We start from the raw sequence: 16,294 nt of genomic DNA on the forward strand, positions 1-16,294 counted from the left end.
TTATTATTAAGTTTACTACAAAGACAGTGTAAGCGACTACCAAATAAGGGCGATCCACGTTATGTATTCACCAAATGATATAAATCAGACGCAACACGAAGCGAGTCAGGCAATCATTTCATTTTCGTTACTTCTACTGGGTGAATCATTCTAATAGTATAGATTTATGTCGGACATACCAATATATGGACCTGACAATTACATTAACCATGTTGAACATTTTTATATGTGTGCTTCGTTTATATGTATGTCTGTAATCACTTCTCAATTTAGCCATTACCTATTGATTTAAGTTATAAGTAACCGAAAAACTGATACAAATTAGGATCACACAGACCAACTACAATAATTGTGGAAAAACGTATGAATACTAGAACCATGCGGATCTTCGTTATCCAACACCACATATTACACAATGACAAAACTATGTATACAAACTTGAAAACTTTAGAATGATAATTTCCCGAAAAAATATAAAATAAACATAGAGATTCGAAGATTAACATTTATGACTTAAAAATTTCATGAAGGATTAACGATGAATTACAACTTAAAGTTATGTGATAACAATAAATTTTGAAAATTGTGAAAACTTCTCAGTAGACTTCTCATCTAATGCACTCCAGACATGTAACAAACCCAAGATTTCAACAAAATAACAATGCTCAGTGACAAAAATTCATATGTCCGGTGTTAAGTGGTATAAAATATGGAGACTGTTGTCATTTCCAAAAATATAACCATTTATAGTAGTGCAGCACTCACGTTAACTATTATAAATTAACTACAACAGTACATATCACCACACTCACCACATATCTGTAGCGACTTTCTCCCGTCAAGAGAGGAACGATTGAGGACCTTGTTAGCACGTCACTCTATGGGTGATGCTAAACCGAGCCACCACCTCACGCACCTGCAATCTCTTGCAGGAAATACGGCAGCTGACTCAGAGATTGTCCAAGAATTGTGGCTCGAATCTCTACCAGCTAGTCTCCAACCAACCCTTACGGCTCTGCTTGAGGACACCCCACTCAACAAGATGGCCCTCATAGCAGATAAGATCCTAGCACGAACTAGAATCCGAGACAACTATATAGTTGCCTCAACATCACATTCAAACACCGACCTCGATGCTAGTCGACCTATGGATCATGGGGATAGGGATAAGTGTATCCAAACTCGTCTCAGCTTCCGAGACCGATCTAATCTACCAGAACCCTGCGTCCTCCGACCCAGGTCACGTTCCCGTACAGCCGTAACGACTCGCCGTAAGCGAGTAAATACGGCCGTACTCGCCGGCCCTTCACCTCAGGTTGGCCGTTTATTTTACGTGCACGATTATCGCACTAACGCTAGGTACCTAGTGGATACAGGTGCCCAAGTTTGTGTCGTACCTATTGGTAACAGTCAGTCTCAAGCTACGACTCTTCGACTACGCGCTGCGAATGGCTTAGTCATTCCTACCTATGGTACACGACAGCCTGCAGTCAACCTGAGCCAACAGCCTTATGAAGGCTTTTTTCAAATGACTTCCCGTCACGAAAAGACCAAGGTTGATCGACATGGCCCCGTCGAGGTAGTCAGCATTGATCGTCTCAATCCAGCACACGTCGATAACAGTGCTCTACCTGAAAATCCGATGCTAGACCCATCAAATCTTCTAGCGGGATCTCTACATCCACTTCGGATCCCACGCTAGATGCATCAGAGACCTCATTCTCACGTCCCAGTGAAAAGCACATGTCATCTGCACCGTCTGCGGACGAGACTTACATCTCACGTCCAGACCGGCAGATCATGCCGCCCTTGACTTCGGATGAGATTGCAAGCTCACGAGGTACGAACGAGACTACCGTCTGACGTTCCGATTGCCAAGTACGCTTACCCGTAAGCTTTCGCGACTAACCTCACGACCAACAACAGATAAAGTATATGACCCTACCGCTATACTACACGCATGCTAAACTTTTCTCTTTTTCTTTGATTTTTTATTTGTCCTGAGCCTACGCCTCCGACCATCACCCTATTGGTACCGTCGACTTCAGTCAACCTTGGTGAAAGCTGGCCTAATCGCCCTCGCTCTAGTCAACGCAATCAGTCGATCTCCCTGGATCCAAATACGTATGGTATATATTTGGTCCCCAACGTGGTTATTATGGTCACATCTGGTTCATTGGTTCAATATGGTTTCGTCCTACGTCTGTACCGTTTCTGGTCTGGACTCCTACGAACGCAATCTTCAGATTCTGGATACAAACCATTCTGGTGTAGCACGCTAACCCAAGCAACCAATACAGTACGTTTCCCCTGGTACCGTTCAACGTCAAAAACCTTTGGTGGCAACTAGAGGATCAACGATCGCTCTCTGTTCTGCCAACGTCTTCGTCCTACAATCGCACGTTTCGCAATCAATCCCACAAACGAAACAGCTACGTATTGAAAGTATAAACCCTTTCTAGCTGAAGGCTCCTGCAGTGACCTACTTTTCTCGACGAGAACGCGATTAGTATAATGGAAACAATTATTATTATAACCAATTGTACCAGTGATTGTTTTACTGTAACCGTCGTTGTTTAGCCGAATCAAAATCACTTTTCGTTCGGGTATCCATCTTGCCCGCTCGACCTTTCTTACGCTTGCCTGTAATCGTTGGCACGTCTCGGTATTCTTTCGATACCACGATGCCATCTGCAAATATATAACATGTCAATCTCCAATGGAATCCCAGCAGAAAACTCCCAGATACCTTACTAATTACTTCCTCATTCATTTAATCAATGTCTCGTTGGAGATAAACTTATTGCCAATCGTCTCAACACATGTTCTTGCCATACAAATAACCAATTCCGTGACACTCAACACCAACCATATCAAGTTGGACAAGTCTATTCTAACTTTCCATCCCAATAACTTACTCAGAATAACACCAGGTAAACATGTCAAACTAAAACACTCCACTTTCTGTCGTCGTTGCTGTTGATGATAGTGGTGGTGGTGGTGGTGGTGATGGTGGTGGTGATGGTGGAGGTGATTTCAACTGAAGCGAAAGGGATGTGTATCTGACAACATGGTGACTATGAATAGAATCAGAAAAAGAAGCCAGTGTCCGAATCTTCAGTGAGATGACTCTATATCGAACATGTGTTCAACCACGATGTCGATCGGTCTCATTTAACTTTAAGGAACTACGCATAGTCCAAAATATGGACATCTCTGGAAACACCTGGTGTTCGGATATAGAATGTTACAAATACATTGCACATATGGAGAGGGAGTAAACCAATGAGATATAAGAAACGCTTGTTGAGACCATCGTCCATAATTTATTGGAATTTCTCACTCTTCTATCCCACCTAACAACTCACTACCAAACGAGAGCCTGAAAGTGGATTACATGCGCCAGTCAATATTTCACACAATAATCATCCACACTTCACAACCTACAATAACATAGTTGATGATTACATATTAGCAGAGACAAAACGTGTTTGGCACAGCAACCAGAATTATGGATCCGTTTATGATGTACGCATCCATACTACAATCACTTCACATTTTCTTCATGTGGATTGCATACAATGTCATTGTCTAGAAACATCTGCTGTCGTTATGACTGGACTGAGGATCGTTCGTAAACCGAGATATACACTCCTTCAGAAACCAACAACAAATTTAACGAAGCATAGTGAAATTGAAGAGCTGGCAGTGAGATAGAAAGAGAGTACATTGACTGGACAGACCATTACTCTGTTGTTTTACTCGAATGTAATCTACATCGGGATGAAATAAATGAACAAACGACAAGCTCTGTGCACGAGGAATACACTAGTGATTGAACCACCGTCTCTTGTTGTTGAGGGAAACAGAGGGAAGTGATAAAACACAAATCATATTTGCATTTGATTTGAGTAGAATGCTAGGATTTTGTTTATTTTTATGAGTTAATCAGTCTTTGTGAGTGTTGACTAGACAACGAATGTTGACATTTCGAAGTTTAGTTCGGTTAATTACGATTAATAATCAAATGATCATAACTAGCAAATTTATTCTTTACATGAAAACCATCCTACTAATTACCGTCGGTGTGGTCCTATATGGCAACTATTTCCTGATCGAATGGTTTAATTGATTATAAAACCAATATTTTTTTAAATATTTCTTATATATTCAAGAATAAATCTTTCTTGGTACTGCTTTTTATCTCAATTTAAATTGCAGCAATCCGTGTTTGGTTAGCAGTGAGAACTGTGATAAATGCCCTTGTAGGGGCAGTGACATTTCATTGAGCCCTAGCCAAATCATCCGACAGTTGGGTCACTGAATATTGAACAGATCATCAATCCCTGTTAAAGTCAAAGACAACAAACATGCATCAGTTAATCATACGCCATGGACTGGCAGTGGTGGTCTCACTAGTATCTATGTACGCATTCTTACTAATATATTTGTGTTATACAGTCTTCAAAGCAGCCATAGCACTTTAATACGTCGAGGGGGTAATCCACGTTAGATGCTGACCGCGAGGTGTGACTTCGAAGTTAGCTGGTTCGTCACACCGTTCCCGTCTAACTGGAGTAGGCCTACAACCATTCGACATAGATCATCAACGTTGATGGTCTACATCCTATTTTATATTAACCATCCGGATAGATCTATATCTTAATAATTGTTTATGCTCTGTCCGATGGCTCAGGGCAATCGATCTCGCTCACTTCCGTGCCGATTAGGTTGACAACAACGAATTCAGGTTCTGATGAATAATATTTACTGATGAAATTGGAACCGTTGTAACTTGATAGTGTTCAAATGACGCTGTATAGTTTTAAAATTATGAGTGATATCTCTATGTTTCAGTGAGATCAATAATGCACAGTTTCATGTAAACTTAACTGATGAGTTTAAAATACAAGTATATACACCTCATGGTTGTCTTTGCTAGTCAGTACAATGTACAGTCGACGATTCAGAAACACTGGTACTTGATGGCAACTAGTTCGAAAAGTTGATGAGAAAGGTAATATATAGTAACTTCTGTTTATTTAATAGAATACCGTTTCCACATATAGGTATTTTATACACTGTAGTATCGTATAAGGTAAGCATCGAATCAAAGTACTTAAACCAGTAAGTTTCAAATTCAGTTGAGTGGTCTTGAGGAAGCATTAAAGGTTGTATCCCGCATGGATGAGCCGCCTAATATATATGATGTAAATGGGTCATCTACAAATCATTAAAGCCTAAAGTTTCCCGTACACAGAAAAATCTTGTCAGTCCTGTTTCAAAACTCATAATTTCAGGTTCTTAAACTTCATTGTTATTGTTTTTTCCTTTACCAATGCTGTTTTTCTGACCAATCCAGCGCTTTGATTCTCATATTGTATTTGTTGTGAAATCGTCAGGTCAGAATCCTCAGATGGATAATTGTCTATGCAATAATCAATAATTTCGTGATAGATTTTTTTTATATATAAGTGCAACAAAGGGAGTTAACCAAAGACAACGTGAAACAATAATCGATCGACGATGTTTGACTGGGAACCGTTCTAAACTAGAAATTAAATGAAGTTGGAGATTTCACACTATTGGGCCCCTCAGTGTTTGTATTGTCGATGAGTTTTATACTTACACAAAAGAACCGTGTTTAACAGTATATCCTGATTTTCAGTAATTGGTCAGTTGATATCAACTTAGAGTCGTTGAGATAACCACGATCAGTCGTTGGAGACGTTGCGTGACATGGCTCAGACTAGATTACTACTCAGTGCATTCCTTTATTGCCTTCGTTTAAATCTCGATTTCCACTATTCTTTCTTATATACCTTTCTACTCTGTCTTCTCAAACTAGATTCCTAACGTTTCCTCTTTTTCATTATCGTTGCTACCACAATTATTTCGAGTCCTTCACTACTTGTTTGACTTATTTCTCCTTGCTATGTGAATTAAGTATAGTAATTTGGGCTAACTCACATTTGTCCCAGACCCTGATCTGATTATGACTGGATGAAATCAGCTTGTGATGTAAATCACGCTCAAAATATACAAACATCTCTGTAAAACTTTATGTATGTATATATATATATATATATATATATATATATAGAGAGAGAGGAGGGGGGGAGTCAAGAAACATAAAATGTTTTACTTTATTCGAATTATACACAAATTACCTTCAATGATTTAAGTAGTATGCTGATATCACCATATGTTTAATACAGCTGTAACATAAGGTTTACTTATGCACCAGGTGTTCCACATATGTTCAAACTGAACTAAAAATTGAACTATTTTCTTCATTTCTTCTAATTTTTCTTAGCTGTTGTTACAATCTAGTAAAACAAAAAATTATTCTATTCATAGTAAAGAACAACTCAAACTAACAGTTGACCACATGTTTAATTGAGAATAAGTCATTATAAAATCTCACACAACATGTTTATTATTCTTGTACTATCAAAATCACCATCCTCAACATCAAAATTTATAATATTGCGCAATTAAGATTTACTATTTTCTTCCGAGAATGTACATAGATTTTCTACTCATTCGATAACTGAAGCTTAAGAAGAACGCTATGGAAACTGATGAAACATGAAGACATATTTATGGAAATAACAGTGGAGAGGACAACTGTTTTCAAGTGTATCATCCATTTCAGTCAAGACCACAAAAACTTAAAGGAATATGTAATTTCGATACAATCACTAACCTTCTGTGTAGATTAAAGCACTGAAGGTTTACTGACTCTTGTTATTTATTAGCGTCAATTCATTAACCGGATAATTGCTGACGGACTGGATTTGAAAAAATGTCTATGTGTATAACTCTAGTAAAACGATTAGAGTTGATGAAATGATACGAAAACGAGGCAGCTGAAGAACTGTAAGTCCAGAAAAGCTCAAGATGTTGTCAACAATAATAAGAAATATGAACAAATCTAATGCTATAAATGATAAGTATTTTGAAGAATATCAAACTGATGTGCCTTGCATTTACTAAGATGAAGCTCTGACAGCCTCAGCCTACGCACTTATTGAATAGTCTGTGTTTATAAGCATAAAAGCTTTCAAGATGGAAAGAATAACCGTCTAAATCATATTGGCGGTCATGCAACCAACTAATCAGAGTAACAATCTGATGTACAGACTGGTGCTGTATGTTACGTAATTGTAGATACATATATGTACTTTGTAAATATTATAGCTTGTGGTCTTGTGCCCTATTAATATATCACGTAATGACACCGCAAATTCGAGAACAGTAATCTGTCAACCGGACCAATGACACGTAAACCCGTACGAGCAGTCTAGAATCTTTATCGGTCCTTCGCCCTGCTTAGCCCTGTCTGTTGAGTTCAGAACACCAATAGCAACCTATGCGATATGTATCATGTATCTCAAACATACTGGGTTTATATACAAACAAAACAGACCACATCGCACCACAAAATAGAAAACAACACTTATACGAGATCAAGCCAAATGTGGCTGTGAATGTGGGAGACTGAAATTAATAGACTGGACATAACTCCAGAACGGTAAATCGTATAACAATAGTCTATGGGTCAAAATAAAACTTTTAATAAGAGGGACATGAATATCCATAGTTTAGTTACTTAGCAATTATACAATAAAAATATGTGTATTATATTGGTCTGTCAATAGTCCTCAAGAGTTACCATTCATAATTCTCGTCGGGTTATAATAGTAAATATTAACCAGACTGTTTGGATAAATTTAAGATCAGTAAACTAATACATTGATCGGTAGGTTAATTCTCTAACCCAGAAGACCGATGCGAACCTGGTTATTCGAATCTACAATACCTATAACTGTATTCAGAGATAATTTTCCTTTGGTCGAATATGTTATAGAATCAAGCAATTGTTATTATAATTCGTCAGGTAAGATCTACTTACAATTAGTAATAGTAATAATAGTAAGGGTTTGATAAATACCCCTCCCCTTAAGACTGTAATTCTGAGTGAAATAGGTAGTTATTTCGGGGAATTTGCGACACCAATTAATGAACCAAAGAACCATAACTCAAGAAATCGCAAAATGTTATACACAATTACATACGCTGCTGAGAAACGAAAAATGCAAGTAATTTATATCATACAAATGTTACTACTTACGAGTAGTAATATAATGTACCACAAAATATTTAAGGATCGTCACATTGATGACTAATTACCCCAATAAAAGTAATTTAATATAGACTTCATAAAGGATGACAATATAACATACACCTATCTCTGTTAAATGCATAGGTCCTACTTTTTTTATGTTTACGTAGGACAAATTCTTAGAAAAAAAGGAAATGAAAGTATAACAATAATAGTTATTAAGAAGACGAAGAACAGCTTCGTTCAATGCCGTGAAATCGATTACAGTAACAAATTCTCAGCACCAGTTGTGAAAAACTTTTCTTTAGCATACATTCGAATTGCAATTCTTCAAAAATATACTTTATAAGTTAATGTCTTCCACTCATCTTCATTTGTGAAAGTTTCCTACTCGTTTAACTGATGTAATTTTTTTTCAATCCATCATGTTAGACTTACGAACTCATGTCTGTTTACCTCTTTTTTTCAGAAGATAGACAAAGTGGAAAATATCTCAAGATCTATTGCGTTATTACTTAGTTTTTTTATTATTCAGTATCGCAGTAAATGAGAAACCCTTTATAATAATAGCATGCTATTAAAAAGTTAGTAATCATAATTATCCAGTTGAAAAAATTCAGTAATAGGAAAGCTAACTGGAATATTTGACCATTTGGAAGATGGGCTACTCGAACGTTAGGTAAGGCCATTTTGACGTTATCACTGGGTTATTCAGATTCCGTAAAAATAAATCTATATATGAATATAGTAGGATGTTGGACGAATTGTCTTGTTGACCAATAGGATTGAACCACTAATACGGACTAGATAAGATGGTATTAATTACATCTTGATGGTGGCTCGATTTCACATAATTCATTGTTCAACTACTAAGAGCATTACAAACAATGAAACTTACAACACAGATGTTAGCCTTAGTTCTGAATACCTATAATTGTAAAAGTAGGGGTATATCATCTGTTTTCATCCGAATGATCATCCACTTGACTATTACCATGCATTACATCTTGCTTTTTACGAAGATATATAACTCAAACAACGGTTCACTTTAAGAAGTCTATTTTGACAGGACTAAAACATATACATCAATGAAAGACAGATGTCAACTGTGTGAAACCTTGGTGTGGTGAACTGGTAAACATTTCTCTTTTATTTTCAGATAAACAAAAGCCCAACAGTAGACCATTTGGTCAATTTACAATATGAGCTGTTTTACTTTAATAAATTTAGTTTGATTTCTAATCAACAACAACAGCAGCAGCGAAATTTTTAAATAACAGACGGACTCGAATACACTCGATACACAGTGAACATATGTGAAACACCTGGTACATATATATATATATATATATATATATATATATATATATATATATATATGGCGTTACAGGTGCATTGAAGTAGATAACATATGGTGGCTGAATATGATGTACTTTGAATAACGAGTGCAAATATAAACACCGTAGGTGTCACTAATTTAATGGCATACACCTAAGTTTAAACATTTATTTATCATTTTTAATATTTGGAAAATAATTGTTTAAATATATTAAGTGAAGACATCAAATTGTTCATTGTCAGAATTCGGTTGTGAGTTTATATAAAAAACGTCATCCAGTGCTAAAGAGAATACACGAAAGTCCAATTTGTGATCTATCCATATATGTTAGATAATTCGGTGTAGTGTTAGAAATGTTTCCACTATCGGTTAAAAATTAAGCTATGAATTAAAACCATAGTATTCGATTAGTCTCTCAGTAACAAGCAGTTGAATACATTTTTCAGAAATATGATCAGAAAAATAGAATGGTATTGACAAGTACTGATATCAGATGGAGTAAAATTAAAAATCAAGAAGTATTTTACAACTGTTTAATTTGAAACTCAAGATAAACGCTATCAAACAGATGTCAAGTGATCCTCACCTTCCATTTTTTATACTCTTCTACAGCTTATTTCAAATTATGATCAAAATATACTTTCAGAATAGAAAACAGATGGATTTAACTCAAAAAATTGTTAGACATGTAGTTAATCTTAGTGAATGATAAGTACGATGGTTTTCATGTAAAGAATAAATTTGCTAGTTATGATCATTTGATTATTAATCGTAATTAACCGAACTAAACTTCGAAATGTCAACATTCGTTGTCTAGTCAACACTCACAAAGACTGATTAACTCATAAAAATAAACAAAATCCTAGCATTCTACTCAAATCAAATGCAAATATGATTTGTGTTTTATCACTTCCCTCTGTTTCCCTCAACAACAAGAGACGGTGGTTCAATCACTAGTGTATTCCTCGTGCACAGAGCTTGTCGTTTGTTCATTTATTTCATCCCGATGTAGATTACATTCGAGTAAAACAACAGAGTAATGGTCTGTCCAGTCAATGTACTCTCTTTCTATCTCACTGCCAGCTCTTCAATTTCACTATGCTTCGTTAAATTTGTTGTTGGTTTCTGAAGGAGTGTATATCTCGGTTTACGAACGATCCTCAGTCCAGTCATAACGACAGCAGATGTTTCTAGACAATGACATTGTATGCAATCCACATGAAGAAAATGTGAAGTGATTGTAGTATGGATGCGTACATCATAAACGGATCCATAATTCTGGTTGCTGTGCCAAACACGTTTTGTCTCTGCTAATATGTAATCATCAACTATGTTATTGTAGGTTGTGAAGTGTGGATGATTATTGTGTGAAATATTGACTGGCGCATGTAATCCACTTTCAGGCTCTCGTTTGGTAGTGAGTTGTTAGGTGGGATAGAAGAGTGAGAAATTCCAATAAATTATGGACGATGGTCTCAACAAGCGTTTCTTATATCTCATTGGTTTACTCCCTCTCCATATGTGCAATGTATTTGTAACATTCTATATCCGAACACCAGGTGTTTCCAGAGATGTCCATATTTTGGACTATGCGTAGTTCCTTAAAGTTAAATGAGACCGATCGACATCGTGGTTGAACACATGTTCGATATAGAGTCATCTCACTGAAGATTCGGACACTGGCTTCTTTTTCTGATTCTATTCATAGTCTATGCAGTTATTCACCATGTTGTCAGATACACATCCCTTTCGCTTCAGTTGAAATCACCTCCACCATCACCACCACCATCACCACCACCACCACCACCACTATCATCAACAGCAACGACGACAGAAAGTGGAGTGTTTTAGTTTGACATGTTTACCTGGTGTTATTCTGAGTAAGTTATTGGGATGGAAAGTTAGAATAGACTTGTCCAACTTGATATGGTTGGTGTTGAGTGTCACGGAATTGGTTATTTGTATGGCAAGAACATGTGTTGAGACGATTGGCAATAAGTTTATCTCCAACGAGACATTGATTAAATGAATGAGGAAGTAATTAGTAAGGTATCTGGGAGTTTTCTGCTGGGATTCCATTGGAGATTGACATGTTATGGATATGTGGTGTGTGTGTGGTGATGTGTACTGTAGTAATTAATTAATAATAGTTAACGTGAATGCTGCACTACTATAAACGGTTACATTTTGGGAAATAACAACAGTTTCCAAGTTTTATACCGCATTACACTGGACATACGAATTTTTGTTACTGAACATCGTTATTTTGTTGAAATTTTGGGTTTGTTGCATGTCTGAAGTGCATTTGATCATGAGTCTACTGAGCAGTTTTCACAATTTTCACAAATCATTATTAAGTCAACACTTTAACCGTGAAATTATTCATGATTCTTCAATGAATAATGTCACATTCAACTATTTTTAAACTTATGTGGATTTGATAAATGTGGGGTTTTCAAATTCGAATTCATTGAAATGAATGTTAAATAGCATAACAAGTATAGTGTTGGACTACAATTAATTCACTAATTATTATCATTTCCTTTGAATGCGAATCTCATGCTTCATTTCGTGAATAGAAAGAGTTATTTCAGTTTTAAAGAGTTGAGTACGAAGAAATCTTCGGGGGTTTTAATAAATTTTATAAAAAGCCTTCAAATCAAAATAGTTGATCAGCGTAATGGTTAGAAATGGTCAACATTCCGGTATAGATCACCTGACTTCTCTTCTTTCTCCCTAATCAAATCAGTGTTGAAAACAAGAGTTGGCAACTTTCAATGTACCTATTTCCACAATATCAGACAAACTGATATTTTCATACAGCGCGACCACGTGGGATGATTTTTCTTTTAAGCAGATGAAAGATAAGTTTCTCTTCGTAAGTGTGAATCACAGTTTTGCTGCATAGAACGCTCTCTTAATTGTTGAGTTGAAATGATTGTTAAGACAAATATTTGGTCAACTATAAATTGCATTTTCATATAAATACATTTCTTTACAAAAGAATTTCTGAAATTCTATCTCCGACCTCCTTTCATGTCCTTACGTATGGAGAAGCGTGTATAACTAATTTCAGCCAACGTTGCCCTGATGAATTTATGTATTTCCTCAACATATTTATCACTGCATATACAAAAATGTCTGAAGACATAAAGGGTAAATAAGATTACTTTTCTTGTGCAATATAACAGAACTATAGAGTATGATTAGCTGGCCATTCCATAATTACTTTTCGTAAATGAATCTTTTGGTGGATCTATTACTCCTATTCGTCAGAAGCATTTAGGAGAGTGAGATAGAATGACCCAGTTCGTTTTCTTATATAAATACTTGTGATAGGACTTAGCAATCGAAGGAATGCAGAATGTGCATTAAGTCAACATTCTCGTCGAAATGGACACATAGTCGTCCATATATCTATTGTTCAAGTTGTTTTTTTAATGATCGGACTGCATTGATCGTTGTTTCCAAGCATACACATCAAACAATCTACTTATAGTGAACCTAAAATAAATCCCATTACTAATCTATCTCTTTATTTGTATATTTCTTTATCGGAATTGAACTGGATGTTGAAGATGCAAGTGAATAGTTGGCAAATCGATATCTATGTTGCTAAATCAACCAATAAAAATCTAAAAGGACCTCATCCGTGAAATTTTTATTCAATTCCATGCAAAATGTAACCTCATTCATTTTTTAAATAAAGGCTAAGTCACAAGTAACTTTTTGCTATTGTAGTTGTTAAAATTAATCCAATTCTAGTCAGATTATGAATTTTGTCTACACTTGCAAAAATTGACTTAAATTACATTTCTGCTTCTCATCGTATTACTGGTTGACACACGCCATAGCAATGTATTTAGACTAATATGCGAAATAGCGTATGTTAGGTAATTATTTAGTCGCCATGACAACGAATATTTGACTTATAAAATGTATATTCTGATTATACTCTATAAGCCAATGAGCTTCTTACTTTAAACAGCCAATAGAAAGTAAGCAATAATCGACCGAGTTTTAAATCACATTTTGATTGGTTTTAGGTTTCCAATAAATCCGGAAGGAATGCTAAGGTGAGTTAAAGTATGACACGTACAAGCTGTCGTTCTCCAGTTTCTCGTTTGTCTAAACATCGCAAACACGCGAATAGCGTCAAATTTGATACACCACCAACTGAAATGAAACGATGTTTGGTCAAACTGAAGAGAATGGTGCCAACTATAGAACGAAATAAGAAAGTTAACCAGTTGGAATTATTGCAACATGTTATTGATTATATACAAGACTTGGAAAAAACCCTTCAATATCCTGAGGATATATTAACATCCGTCAACGTATCTAAATGTTCGAGTCCGAAAGAAAAGTAAGTCGAGTTCCATTTTTTATTATTTAAGAATATTATTGTTCTGGAAGACTTATTATTATGCAATAGACAGTACGATGTCCAAAAGTTCCTACTAAGAGAATATAATGTACCGTAATAATTAAGACACGTTTTTTGGAATTTCCAAGTTTTCATTATCCTCTAACTACACCGTTTGAAATTAAGAAATTACTTAGAATTTCATTGTAGTTGGTGGATATGCATACGTCCAGATTGCTCAAATTTTCAAGTTGGTCGAATTCACTTGATTGACCACTGCGTTTATATTCAATGTTGGGTTATGGACATATCCAAATTCATTAAAATTTCGATAAAATGCTTCAAGAAAATGCTCTTACAACAAACCAATTTCTGGTCTAATTAAGCGAATTGTAACTAAAGAGGATACCTATTACAAAATGTAATAATCCAATAAAGTCCTGTTACTGCTACTCGTTCCATTGTTATGACTGCGAAACGAACTGCTATATAGTACTTATACAGCATGAAAGGACTGATGAGTTTAGAAATAGTGAGAAATGCAAGACTATATAAAGTTGTATCTTTGTATCATACTGATTTGCTATGAGTAATCAAAAATGAGGTTTACATTTTAAACATTCGTCAATATATGAAGTTGGATGTATTGGACTGAGAGTAATCAACATTACTTTGTCTAATTTAGTATAGTTATATAACCTGCGGATTCTACAGTGCAAAATTTGACCTTGCATTACTTGACGGTTATGACAGGTGGAAGTTCAACGTATTTCATGTTAGAAGGTTAAACCAAGACGTTGCGTGATTGACTGTTGGATTGATTCATGTTAGTAGATTCTGACATTTCGGGAATAGTCATATACACAGATTCATTCACTTCTTACGTTTATCTCACGCTTCCCAACGGTTCTCCATATAATTCTATCCTGTTTGTAATATTCTTAGCATTAAATATTTCCCTGTGAGTAAAGATTTAATTGAGTTTTGCTGGTCGTTTTGTTTGTTTCTCATACTGATTTGATATGTCTGGTTATGCTAACGCATAGGTGTTTTAGACTCTATGTCGACTGTGTGACCCATTGAATAAGTAATAGTACTTCATGCCATTTTCACGCTGATGACAATTTAAAATCGATTTCTCACTGATCCCAAGTCGTCCAAGCACCTAACACATGTTTTCTACAGTTTTTATAAGCGGAATGCTTGGTGACATCCATTAAGTTTCGCTTTATAAAGCGTATTTCCATTTTGATGTAGTTACCGTGCTCATTTTAAGTATTCGTGCTGATAAATATATAGATTTTTCTACACATAAAATGATCATTTCTTTTTAAAAATAATTAACTCAGTCAACCAGTTCAATTCCTTGGTAATGAAACAAAGTGACCTTGTCAATTCATATATTCACTTATGCTCCAACGTGTTACTAAATTTTATACTTGTCGTCCATATCTTGTGTAGTTTCATTCTTAGATAAAGTAGGATTGACATGACGGAAGTGAGTCATGTAGTAGGGGTATTTCCGAACGTTTTTCAGTAATTGATAGTCTAAAACATTTTCCTCATATACCATTTTATATTGAACTATATCCGATGCAAATGTATCAACTTTTCCAGCGAAGTAGAACATTACTTCTTACATATAATAGCAACAGACTACATATTTACACCATTTTGTATCATTTCTCGTATGCCCTATTCCATTCTCGATCAAATTATATGGGTAGTCATTACTATTTGTCGTTTTTTTGTTGGTTATTGTTCGACATTAGGATATCCACCTCAAAGTATCATTATGTCTATGACACATTGTTTATGATTAACCTAAATATTTTCAATTACCACTTGTTTTCCTCAGTTTACTGTTTATTTTGATTTTTTCAGTCAATCACTTGTGCATCTTTAAAAACACATCTGTTTACAAAGAAAATAAAGAAACGTGGCGAAAAAGCGTCATTTTTCTTTGAAGATAAAAAGCAGTGATATGTACAGACAAACATTAGCTACTACCAATGAGCATTATTGACATCAATTGTTATGATTTGATTTTCTCTATACATTAGTGTATATACATTTAAATTTATTTATAAGTATCCATTCTCACATTGCCTAGCCATTTATCTTTTTCTCAAACATTTTATGATTGTACAGAATATTTATTCCAACCAATAAATTATACTTTCTTTGCTCGAATATCAAATCACCTGTGTTCTATGTGTTTGCTTCTCCGTATGGTTAACACATTACTATCGCTTTATCGAAGCATTAAGATGAGACATGTGTTTCTTATTTTTAAATAGTGTATTTATGTTTACTTCATCTACGTCTGTATTTTCGCGTATGCATGGTTAGGCATTTTTAGCGATGTGATTCTGGTCCAGAATAAATGCGTGAGCAGCTGCTTCTGCAACACCTACCCACCATTATCACATCACATCAGGCTATTATTAAGAATTTGAGC

The 16,294-nt window shown here is 35.4% G+C and overlaps 1 protein-coding gene across 1 annotated transcript; it reads left to right on the plus strand.

The window, feature by feature from the left end:
* Positions 1-13,555: 13,555 nt before the first annotated feature.
* Positions 13,556-15,983, plus strand: Smp_155360 (putative dna-binding protein inhibitor; the record flags this gene model as incomplete). The annotated part of the gene is made up of 2 exons (XM_018789329.1): positions 13,556-13,833; positions 15,718-15,983. 2 exons carry the CDS (start codon positions 13,556-13,558, stop codon positions 15,737-15,739), a joined length of 300 nt encoding a protein of 99 aa, XP_018654784.1. The 3' UTR covers positions 15,740-15,983.
* Between the last annotated feature and the right edge of the window lie 311 nt (positions 15,984-16,294).

Source organism: Schistosoma mansoni, chromosome W (genome assembly GCF_000237925.1).
Source record: "Schistosoma mansoni strain Puerto Rico chromosome W, complete genome".
NCBI lineage: Eukaryota > Metazoa > Platyhelminthes > Trematoda > Strigeidida > Schistosomatidae > Schistosoma > Schistosoma mansoni.